The sequence below is a fragment of the Kogia breviceps genome, chromosome 1 (assembly GCF_026419965.1).
Source record: "Kogia breviceps isolate mKogBre1 chromosome 1, mKogBre1 haplotype 1, whole genome shotgun sequence".
NCBI lineage: Eukaryota > Metazoa > Chordata > Mammalia > Artiodactyla > Physeteridae > Kogia > Kogia breviceps.
Window position 1 is genome coordinate 32,873,718 of NC_081310.1, and position 12,137 is coordinate 32,885,854.

The 12,137-nt window shown below is 41.3% G+C and overlaps 2 protein-coding genes across 2 annotated transcripts in view; both read right to left on the reverse strand.

Annotated features, from left to right (window-relative positions):
* Positions 1–730: 730 nt before the first annotated feature.
* LOC131751927 (uncharacterized) lies at positions 731–3,383 on the reverse strand. Its single transcript, XM_067024490.1, has 3 exons — positions 3,320–3,383; positions 1,769–1,877; positions 731–1,545 (listed from the first exon to the last, which is right to left on the reverse strand). The coding sequence occupies exons 1-3, from the start codon at positions 3,381–3,383 to the stop codon at positions 777–779; spliced, it is 942 nt and encodes a 313-aa protein (XP_066880591.1). The 3' UTR covers positions 731–776.
* A 3,625-nt stretch (positions 3,384–7,008) lies between these two features.
* The window catches only part of DPT (dermatopontin), a 41,707-nt gene continuing 36,578 nt past the window's right edge, over positions 7,009–12,137 (reverse strand). Inside the window, exons 3-4 of the mRNA XM_059068500.2 lie at positions 11,761–11,868; positions 7,009–8,165 (exon numbers count right to left, since the gene is read on the reverse strand). Of these exons, the coding sequence (XP_058924483.1) occupies positions 8,099–8,165; positions 11,761–11,868 (175 nt within the window). The 3' untranslated portion in view covers positions 7,009–8,098. The remainder of the gene's footprint in view (positions 8,166–11,760; positions 11,869–12,137) is intronic.

A 12,137-nucleotide genomic window follows, 5' to 3' on the forward strand; every position in this document is an offset into this window, starting at 1 on the left:
AAATTTCACAAGTCTTCATGTCTATAATAATATATAAATGCACAAAATATCAAAAATAAGAAGTCTGGATTTTTCCCCTTAGGTATGTAATAAACTGTCAAACTTCTGCTTAATATAGTTACTTTTATAAGCCTTCTGATTAGCAAAGCATGCAATGCAGGTACATGCATGCTAGAACTTTACCATGAGAATTGTAGTTCTCGTCTCATACTAATGACTTGCCTGTTATCCATATTTATATATATTTCATTTCCATTATAAAACACTTAAAGAGTTCACCTCTGTGCTTTGGGACCACCTAGAGGGGTGGGATAGGGAGGGTGGGAGGGAGGGTGACACAAGAGGGAAGAGATATGGGAACATATGTATATGTATAACTGATTCACTTTGTTGTAAAGGAAAAACTAACACACTATTGTAAAACAGTTATACTCAAATAAAGATGTTAAAGTTCAAAAAAAAAATTAAAAAATAAAAATAAAATAAAAGTACAGAGTTCTAAAAGAAAACACTTAAGACCCTTTTAGTGGTACATTTTAATCAACATATTATATAAAATAGAATCTTGATTTTTAAAATGAACATTTTTAGTACTGTAACATGATGGGTTTAATTGAACAGCTGGAACATAATATGGTAACTACATTATACTGTTTAAACTAATTCACAGCTGTAGGAAAATGTTTGATTTTTAAAATATAACCAAGATGAGACTGTACACTTATGAGCAGTAAAATATTAGAAAATAGTGAATGAATAAATAAGATGCTTTACCATCAGTGGCCATTCATTATTTTGCTTTTAGGAACTGGGAAGAAATTGTATTCTTTGAGTTTCAAATGTTCTGGTAACTCTAGTCGTTTCTTGGCTTCCTCAATATCACCTTGAATTGTTGAAATAAGTGACTCTAAAGAATCAAAGTTCTTTTCTGGTCTGAGGTAGCCAACAATGGCCACATTAAGAATTTCCCCATAGAAGTCCTCTTTGAAAGTATGCATGATATGAGTTTCCATGGACTTTTTTGTATTCTTGCAATATCGGTTCCATCCTATGCTCACCACCGTCTTACAGACATCTCCACTTCCACCACTGGCCCAACCATAATAAATGCCAGTGGATACATCAGCTGGAATATTATCTACTACTTGTTCAGGAAACTTAGCTGTAGGGATGCCCGGCTGCTTGGGGCCGCGACCGAAGCCCAGCACCACTTGGCCGTGGCAGAAGTACGGCAGGTGCCTCACGACGCCGTCCGCTCGGGGTGCGGGCTGCGGTTCAGTCCGCGCGTCTGGCGGCGCCGCCGTCGAGGCGGTGCCCGAACCCCCGGACCAGCCGGGCGATACGGGCTGCAGCTGCGCCGGCCGCCTGGCCCGGCGAGCACACGGGCTCACAACGGGCCGAGCGGCGCGGACGACACGCTGCGGCGAGACCCTCACGCCGCTGACCGACCAGAAGGTGCCGGGCGATGCAGAGGCTGCGTCTGGGCTCCGGAACGCCGGCGATCGCGGAAGTAAGTCAGGAGTGTGTTTTATGCTTTGTGGCTTCCTTCAGTTTGTTCCAGGAACAAAGTAGGTGATTAATGATACCTTGTTGAAGTAACAGTCAACATTAAATGTACAGCAGCACAGATGTGTGAGATTATGGATTTAGAACAAGCAATGGCGCCATTCTGGGAAGGGCTGAACCTGATGCCCTGCCCCAGTAATCCACTCATCCACATCTTTCCATTTTTTTCTATCCGTCTGCAAGGACTTTTATCAAGGCTTACCTACGCGTGTGGAGAAGTAAGCCTGCCTTCTCTCTGAATTTCTGGGAAGTCCTTCTCCAACTTGAACTGTGCTGTTTTACACTGTGAGAGAGTTTCAATTCCTTTTTTTCTGGGAGCAATGGGCAAAACGAATCTGCATGACATTCTACTGTCTCGGTAGGGGACAGGCAGGTATGACTCAGAGCCTCTTTGATTTCCAAAACGTCTTTCCAAGGGGTAATGACTAATGAGCTCACCCTTGAGTCTGCCAACAAAAGAGGCCCAAGGAGACACCCAGGTCAGTTGAAATCCACCAGTCTCAGAGAGGGAAGATGTGGCACACGAGCATGGTTTATGAGTGCCTGCCAGGCAACCTTATAAACAGGAAACCCTGCTGAGAAACTAGCTTCACTGTTTCAGTCCAGCTTATCACCAGCTAATCCCACAAGTAACTCTTAGTGGGGATAACCAGGAAAAACAAGGGTCCTAAAGTCTGTATCCATGAAATTTTAATCAGTGTTACTGTTTGTCTTCGGGCTCTACTTTTATTTATTCATCAAATATTTGTTGTATCGGGGATGCATCAAACAAAAATCACTGCCTTCCCACCCCCCTGGAACTCATATGCTGTTATAAGACTCGAAAAGCATCCAAATTCATACAGAGTTACACCAGTTTACCAACCTGAGCCCCTTTGCCCCTCAGCCCCCAGTCTCTTCAGGGCTTAGTTAACTAGGCTCTACCTCATGGGCAACAAATACCTAGCCCTGTCCTTGCTGCTCAGATATTGATTTCAATATAGTTGAAAAGGTCATAAAAACACCAAAATTCACATTCTGGTCATTAGAGTGGTAACACACTTTTTGAACATGTGACAATTGTGACTGGTGTGTTTTCCAACTCCCTCATCAATAGTGAGTAGCTCTGCAAAGGGTGAAATTAATGATTACCTAACGATGCTGGGGAAAGAGCAGGAGATGGCATTAACCCCCCCCAAAAAACCACAGAATCATCATCATACCATGCCTCTTAATAGAACTACACAATTTTCAAAGTGCCTTTACACATGTTTTCAATTATTGATTGCTTAGAGCTTTGATAGGTTTTCCCAATAAAAACTGAAAACCAACTAGAAATCCAGATTAATTTTAAAACATATGTCGTGGATGCCCACCATATGCAAAACATCTTGCCAGGCACTAAAAAACTACAAATGAACAAGAGAGGCAGGACCCTGCATTCATGAGAGTGAAAACAAAGACATGGAGTACTGAGGGAGCCAGGGAGGGACCCTGAACCACTCTTAGAAAGCGCTGGAAGTTTTCTGGGGAAGCTGAGCCAATGCTTGGCCCTGAAGGGCAAGTAAGACTTTGGTGAGTGGAGGAGTTTTAAATATTACTTTCTCATTGTCCATATGACAGAATGAACATCTGTTCCATTGTCTCTGGGGATGGTGAGAGACGTTGGAAAGAGCAGGTAATTCTGCATATTAAATTATAACTCACTAGGCGGCCGGTTAGACGAGAGTCTGGTTTTATAATCTTTCTTTCCATGAAGTCACCATATGCTCACCTTTCAGCTGGAACACGGTCTTAGGGCTGAAATGCTTGGCAGCTGGTGACCGTTTTTGTTCCATAAGATTAAAATTACTTTTAAAAAAAATTATAAACACAATCAATGGTAATTGTTTTTTAAAGTTGGGAAAGGCAGAAAAGTATAAAAAAGAACAAAGAAATAAACAGTAAGGCAACAATTCAGAGAATTCAGAGAATATAGGAATTTACATTTTTTAAAAGATATTTCTATTCAGCATTTTTCACTGATACAGATATTCATTCACACAGACAACTGGGCTCCTTCTGGGTGCATTGGGAAGAGGAGAAAAAGGAGGTCACAAACGGTACATTTCCAGTACTTAGCAAGGCACAGCGGAATCTAATAAGTAGGTTTTAAAATACATAGGTAGTGTTGGTTGGTTTTTAGTTTTTAGGAGACTGTGGTTATTTCGTCCTGTGAAAAGTTTAAGTTCCATGAAAATCTGAGCTATGCGTGAATACATTATTATTTAAAATGACTTTTTGAGGTAGGTGTGTTTTCTTATCCTTGCTTTACCAGGGAATAAGTTGATAAAATATATTCAGCACATTAACGGGTAACAGATAACATACCCAGTTAGATCCAGACACCATTTTGCAAAGGATTTCACTTACCTAAATGACTCTGGCTTCCAGAATGGTAACCAGGCTCTGGTACTACTTCTTAACACAGTGGTTTAACTTCAGAGTGCTAAACAGAAGCGCTAAACAGGTTTAATTCAAATTGATTGAAGTTTGTAAGATTTTCTTTTTTTCTTTTCTTTGATTTTCTTTGTTAAGAGTGGACTCTATTGCCTATGTGGCCTTTGCTTGTGTTGGCCACCTTGCTATGCATACCTGTTTGGATGCGGTCTGTATTGAGCGACATTTTCCTTCATTAATAGGGGGAGAAGAATCTGGAAGTGTAAGAAGAGAATCAAGTAGGTTGGAAGCTAGATGGAGGACCAGCTAGAGAGAGGGAAAACCCCCTGACTACATGATGGACAATAAAAAAAAAACATTGAAGAAAGAAATGTCTAAATTTTTAAGTTTTTTTGTTTTGTTTGAGTTTGTACATTCATTGATGCTTTTATGAGAATACATTCCTCTGAAGGAACTAAAAAAAAATGTTGAGTTTCTGGTCTGGGTCAAAGCAGTTGATCGTAAAGATAATATATGTGGATGAACACCCAGGATGGAGAGAAAACTTCCCAGGCCATGGTATTGTGCATATGAGAGGAATGGAGGAGCAGAGACGGGAATTGATAAATTCCCTCTCCCTAGATATCTAGGAGGCCCCAGCTGCAATCTGAGTTCTAGATAGATACAAAAATTGCAATTAATATGCATAAATAGTTTATGGTGCTGATGTGAGCTACCAGTACATCCTTAGGGCATCATGACTGCGTGTTGTGCCTCCCAGACACCTTGGTGACATCAGTGTTTCCTAGGGAAACTTTCCTAAGCCTATACATCTTTTTATGCCTTCCATGATATTGTTTCTATTGCCTGAAATGCCACTTTCCCTTTTCCCACCCTAACCTCTCACTACTCTCTGTTGAAATGATACCTATTCTTAACTTATCAATCTGGACTGTAATGATTTGTTTGCTTGCTGACTCCCTTAGTTTATAATCCTCTGGAATGCAGGAATTGTGCCTGGTATAGTGGTTAATATATAATAAGAACTTAATAATTTATTCAGTGACTGAATATGAATAAATGAATGAGAGCAAAACTTAAGTCCCACCTCTTTTATGAATTTTCCTATTCTTTATCTCTACTAATATCCAGCTTACCTGAGGAACATTTTTTGTAATATATACTAATAATATTCCATTCCTCTTACTACATTTATTGGGTACTTATTATGTATAAGATACTATGAGATCGCATTTAATCTTTACAACAACCCCATGATGTGGGTACTATTATTTCTTTACTGGTAAGGAAATAGAGTCTCAGGGAAGGTAGGTGACTGAGCCAAGTTCATGCAGCTGATAAGGGATGGAATGAGGATTTGTGCCCAGACGGTTGGACTCCACAGCCCACACTTTTCCCACTCACCTCACAATTTCTCCTGGTCCTTCAGGGCTAACCATAGGCTTGGCTTCCTCAGGAAACTTTCCTGCACTTGTGTCTCCATTGTCTATTTTCTCATCTTTCCCTACCAGACTGTAGGCCCTGTGAGGCAGGAATCATGTCTCTTTTCTTCCCATTTTATGTGATCACCAATGTCTTGTGAAGTTATTGGAAAAGGGATTCCTGTTTGTACCAGGCAGATGAAGAAAGGGTAGGTCTGGGGCTTTGTCTAGCATTACACAGCCACTTTCTGTCAGAGCCAGGGGTAGGACCTAGGTTTTCAACTCTCATCCCAGGCTTCTTCTCTGGAAGAAAATGCCTTAGCAAAGCCCTTTGTAAACAATTTGGGGCAGATGATAGCATTCACGGAATTCTAGGATTGCAAGAAAACACAATGATTACCTAGATAAATGTCCTCCTAGAGTGGAGATGTAGCTCATCCAAGGTTGTGGACAAGTAAGTAGAAAGATTGGAGTCATGAGAGCACAGAGAGAGAACTTGCAGTCAAAAGATCTGGGATTTAGCCCCAATCTGCCACCCAGTTCTTACTGACATGATAGAAAGTATAAATGATTCAGGTTTGAACCAAGTTGATAATGTCTTTACTGTTACTGTCCTTGGCCTATATGCAAAAACAGCTTCTCTCTTAGTTTTTCTCTCCATTTATTCTACTTGGCACAGACACTTATTGGACTGCTTTATTATGTTTTTTCCTCGACTTGTGCTGTCTGGCAGTCTCCTGGACTGCTTCTCCCAGCTACATCTCTCCAACGTCAGCCCTGGTGAGGTGCAACCCCCCCCCTAAACACCTTTGGTTTTCATCATAGCTGCTAAGTCAGCCAGTCTGTGTTGCTTGCCTCCCTTCCAGCTGTGTTCCACACACCCAACTAAGTCCATTTCCTGGCTGCCATCCTGACCCAGAGCTGCAATTTTTAAAATATTAATGATGCCCATTGTGAAACAACACTGTGAAGCTTGCTGTAAAGTAAAATTGCCAGAGAGGTGGAAACAATGAAATGGAAGAAATAAAGCAAAACCATAATGTGAAAAATGGCCTCAGCATTAAGGCAAAGGAGGACATCCTTAGCTCTACCTTCCTCTTCCTAATACCAGGATCTCACTGTGGGAAATGCAGCATCACTGGCTGAGATTCACCATCTTGGCCACCTAGATGGCTTGCATAACAAGGTGGATGACCTCTGTGGTTTTGCTTCGCTGCCTGCTCTCCTGGGTCCCCTGAGAGAGAAGGGAAGGGCAGCATAGATCTGGAAAGAAAAGGCCAACTGTATGGATAAAGGAAATAGAGGCTCCCTGTGGTTAAAAAGCATTGGTGTGAGGAGGTTTGTAGGATGTTGAGGACAAATCAGGCTGGATTTAAAGGCAAAGAAATGTGATTCCACCCTTTGTCCAATCCCTAATGGAAGCACTTAGCACTTTACGTTTTATGTATTGGATTTCTTAACCATATTCTGTCATTATCATTATTGTATTCCCGGTGCCATGCATGGTACTTGGCACAAATCACAATGCTAAGCTATATTTTCTGAATGGATGGATGAATAATCAGAAAGGGGAGGTGAAGAGAGAGAAAACTGACCCTCAACATTTGCAGCATAGTAAATGTTAATATTTTTATTCCTTTTATGACGAAGAGAGTGCAAAGGGCTAGGGACAGAGACATCACAGGAGGAGGAAAGATAATACGACCTCTGCAAAAGCTAATCTGCATGTAGAAGAGAAGTAGACCCCCCAGGACAGCCTTTCCCATCCAGAATATTGAGACCAATCCAAGTGAGTTTTCCAGTAGCTCTCACAGCTACAGGGCATATGCCAGCCTTTCCAGGTGCCAGTGAGTCAAACCCCTTTTTCAGTTTTCCAGAGCAACCTTACCACACTCCCTTTCCCTCCAAGTTCCTAATTTGAGTTCCATTCTCTGACCTCTCTCTTCTTTCTTGTTTTTGTCTTACTTGAGACTGATTCCCACAGGTTCCCCTGGTTCCTATGCTTGTTTTCATTGCTGGGTATGCTAGTAGTCTTCTTCCAATTTAGGAAGTTCTTCTAATCCTCAGTCTTTCAGCCCCCAGACTTTTCCGCCCCCCCATTTCACCTCACAGTCTCCTCCCTCCTGGGGCACAGAGCTCTGCAGCTGAACTTCTAGGCAGCCATGGCTCCTGTGGTGGGGGAGAGTGGAAGCATGTCCCCTGAAGGCAGAAGATCTGTTCTAGTGAGGACCCTAGGTTTCCTTCAAACAGTCATAGCTGCAGACCTTCTTTCCCCTTCTCCAGTTTCTGGCCCTCCACTCCACTACTGAACCTGTTCACAGACACTGCTCAGCAACAGGCAGCTTTATTGGGTAGTAAAAGCAGCAGCAAGGCTGTGACAGGTGCTCCAGCAGCCAGGCTTGTTTTCAGGCTGTGAGCATGCACACAGAATATATGGTGTGCAACAGAGCCATTGTCACTCATATAAAATGGTTGCTATGGAACATGTTGAAAGTGAGAAACTGTGGATTTTATTATAAGTGTGATACTAGTCAGAAGGGCCCAGAAAGCTGGCATGGCAACTACCAACCAGCTCAGGGAGAAGAAAAGAGAGCAGTAGAAACCATTTAGGAGTCTCAACTGATGTTAACATAAGTGGACATCCTCAGGTCTCCTGGTCCCTTTCCCTTCACCCAGATTGGTAGGTTGCAAATCTAAACATTTGCAAATTCACAGTTGTAGTCAGTCATCCGGCACATTATGAACTTCCACTGGCGATCCCTGTGGGGAGAGAGTCAGAGAGCTAACGTCAGTGAGAAAAGACCCCTTAGGAAAAATCACTGCTAAGAGAAAAGCAGTGAAAAACCTTTGGAGAATTTAGGGCCAACTAATTTCACTTTCCTCTCAGAAGACACATCTATGAAGTCTCTAGAAAACTCACAAGTAATTGTCTATGAGGTCAGGAGTCCTGGACACCTCCTCAGCTAGTTCAAGCTGCACCTAGGAGGGGACTAACCAGGTCACTGGCGTGTTGAGGTCCTGCTTATCACCCGTGATCGGTTCACCACTACTCTGTCTCAAAGGGACCTCTTGGACATATAGGTTAACAACTTGCAATCAAAGCATTTATTCAACATTGTCTCCATTTCATGGTAAAGAATCTTCGCTTACCTAGGCCACCCATCTGCCCATTCTTTCTTTTCCTAAATACCTATCATGTGGTAAGCTCCATGCTATATACCCTGTGCGTTCCCCTTCAGAAGACACTATCATAGGGAAGTGAAGGGAGGGGAAACAACTCTAAAACCCATAAAGTGAAAAAGAAAATGCCTGCCCTTCTTGTGTAACAGAAATTGAATGGAGTATTTGTTTAAATGGTCAGGCATGGGTATGAGAGGACATAGAATTGTTCAATTTTGAAAAAACATGGTGTGGATACATTTCAAGGAATGTTCTTTGCTAAGGGCTAGCCTAAGTTCTTTGTTCACCCATTTAACAAAAATTATTGAGATCCTACTCTGCACAGCACTTTTCTGGTCTGATATGGTTTAACAATGATAACGGTGATGGTAATGACAATGGTAACTACTATTTGCTGAGTCCTCCAATATATCCAGCATTGCACTAGATGCTTTACATATTTTTTCATTTAATCCTCATGATAAGTCATTGTTAAGGTGGAGAAGCAGACTCAGAGAAATAAGTGACCTTCATTAACATAATTAGGTGACAATTTCAGGTTCCAAGTTTGTTGAACTCAAATCTTCCTCTTTATCTTATATCAGGATGCCTCCATAACTTGATACCCCTAACCCCATCGAGGACATGGGCTGTCACATCCTTTGCAAAGTCTTGATGAGGGGCAAAAAGAAAGAGTCACTCCGTATACGATCACACAAATGCTTCCCAAGCACAGTGAGGTCATTCAACCTTAGAATATCCTTCTTCCTTTTCAATCTGAAGGGCCTCTTCCCAGATCAGTTTCTCTTAAATGCCAACAGTGGTAAGATCTTCATCCATGTGGAAGGTGGGACTGACTACTCAGTTCTGGGAGATAACAGCAGTTATGGTACATGCTGCTCAAACAGCCTAAGGCAGGCTTTATAATTTGAGTCTGCTGCTCCAGGTTGTTTGTTTAGAGTTATTGGGCATAGGGTCCTCCAGTACAGATCTTTAAGAGCCTGGATAACCAACTATTTATTAGTATTTATTCCTGCACTTGTCAACAGAGGACATGGCTTGTTTTAGATGGAGGTTAGAAAATTGGTAGCATGTGTATTTATCAAATGAATTTTATTACTGTAGACAAGTCTTATTTATCTCTGTGCCAACAGACACAGGTAAATAAGATCTTCAGCCAGGCATTCACACTACTCTTTTACGAGGCTTTTAATTGATGCTAAGCAAAATGTAGACTGCTTGGTTGTAAAAGAATCAAGGTACTCAAATCAGGCTTAGTCGCTGATTTCTTTCCTGGACAGTGGTGCTCAAGCAGGGGCAGTTTTGTTCCCCAGGGTCTGTTGTTGTCACAGCTATGGGCGGGGGTTGCTACTGCCAACTAGTGTGTAGGGGCCAGGATGCTGCTGAACATCTAGACTGCACGGGAAAGGCTCCTGCAACAAAGAAGTATCTGGCCCCAGTTGTCAGGAGTGCCCCAGATGAGCAACTCCATTCCAGGAGGAAACCACTATGATTTGCACATAGAGGAAAAGCTCCTGCCCAGTGAGTCCTGTGTGCTGACAATATTTCTCCAAGGTAGTGGCCCCAGCCTCTTTTGGCAGAGTGGAAGAAATCCAGGTTGTGGACTTTGAAGCCACTGATTGTTAGTGACAGCAGCAAAATTGCGTGGGTATATTCATTTTAAACAAATGCATGACATAGTATCTCAGTTTTCCAAGATTTTGAGTTAAACCACAAAACTGAAAATTTCCAAGCCAAGCAGTTGGACATTTTAACTGCCAAAATGTATTTATTTGGTGGAAATTATGGATGGCATGCTTTCTTTACTGTATTCCTTCCTGCCTTCTTAAGCAGGAAATGCAGAACTAATTTTCATGATGACTTGGAGACATCATTAGGAATATTGAGCACTCTGCTATAATGTTATCCAGTGTTACCCGTTGGAGATACACACTCCTGCTAAATGTCACTGGGTTTCCATAGTCTTTGAGTTCTTAGGTCTTTCCTTTTCTTTCTTTCTTTTTCTTAAGTATGTTTTTGTGTGTGTCACATCATTCAGCTATTTCTTCTCACTGGGGAAGTGAATCTCATTCTAAGTAGTATCTTCCCTCTTTATTTTTTAATTTGCCCCTTCTAGAAAATAGTAACTAAGCTAGATAAAAACATATCTAAAATACAAATAATTAATGTGTGAGAACTAAGAAGTTCTCCTATGAGAAAATGTAAGGGTTTTTGTTCATGGAGCCGGCAACACATATTGTGTGTTTTCAGAGCTACTTCATGGTTTTTTTGTTTGTTTGTTTTATTTTTCTTTTTAAAATTAAGGGTTATATTAAATAAGTTACTTCAGTTAGGTGTGATATCATTGCACTCAAAAGCATAAATATACACAAAAGATAAGTCACACTCAAATTTGTCAATCTATTATTTAATGAGTTAGGTTTTGTCCTATTTGAAAAATATTTATTGCTAACTTTTCAGGAATTCATTTGCTGTGTAAAGTGATGATCACCCGACTAAAAGTAGACAGATCAACCTTTTAACACCTGAATTTATTCATATCTCTTTATTAGTAGGAAGAAGAATTTTTATTTTCTTCTTATTGTTTTGTTTTGATGTATTCAATACTTGTGATAAGATTGGGAGCTGATTGTGAGAGCAAACAGATTTTAAAAATTAGTGCCATTTTCTTTTCCGTTATGTAAATTCTCCTTTTTTATTTCTAAATATGGTTGGTAAGTTTTGTGTGTTTCTCCCCTCCAGCCCCCTCTCCTTCCCTTCCCTCTCCCTTCCCACAACCCAAAGTGGGGACCATATGGAGAAATGGCATTGGAGAGGGTTCATTTTGACAGTGGGTACTCTTTCAATCATTTTTGTGCTCTCTTCCTAATGTTTGGTAAGGGAAAATGCTCTTTGAAATTGAATAAAGGGAAGAGTTTAGAACACCATGGAATACCAAGTTGGGAATTTCCTGCTCTGAGCAAGCTGGAACACAGCGTCATCTCCAAGGGTGAGCTGCTCCATGAAATGGGTTCAATTCCCATTGCTTTCCACTGTCCCATCAATCTCTCAGTTAATCTTAGACCAGGTAGGAAACTAAAATAGGGAAAACCCCAGATCAAGGTTCCTGCAGGCAGGATCCTTGTGTGGAGCTAATTCCTGACCTCGCTAACCCTAGCCCATGGTGAAGGCTCACCTTTCCACTGGAGAGAAAGTGGTCGTTGCTCCTCGTATATAGTAATCATAATTGTAGGAAATCATGTCCATTTCCTCACCATAGTGCCCTGGATATTCTGTTGTCAGCCTATGTGGGAAGAACAAAAGGTTAGAGGAAAAAGATAAAACTATTATTGCTGGGGGTAAACAGGAGCAAACAAGAGACATACTGTAAAGTAGAGATGGAGTTTGAACATTATGGGAGACCCAAACCAGAGTTGGATGGCCTCCATCAAGCCATTCCAGGCTGCAAAATGATGGACAGCTTCCTTGCACTTCTCATATTCCTTCTTGCCGTTAAACTATACACTAAAAAAGATGTAGATAACTCCTCAGGCCTTGAAGAAATATTGATTA

Excerpts from the sequence above, each read along its gene's own strand:
- LOC131751927 (XM_067024490.1), bottom strand. The coding sequence starts at position 3,383 with ATGGAACAAAAACGGTCACCAGCTGCCAAGCATTTCAGCCCTAAGACC. Across the intron at positions 1,878-3,319 it reads GACCGTGTTCCAGCTGAAAG|AAAAAAAGGAATTGAAACTC; the intron begins GTGAGCATATGG and ends CATTGCTCCCAG. Across the intron at positions 1,546-1,768 it reads TTACTTCTCCACACGCGTAG|GAAGCCACAAAGCATAAAAC; the intron begins GTAAGCCTTGAT and ends AACAAACTGAAG.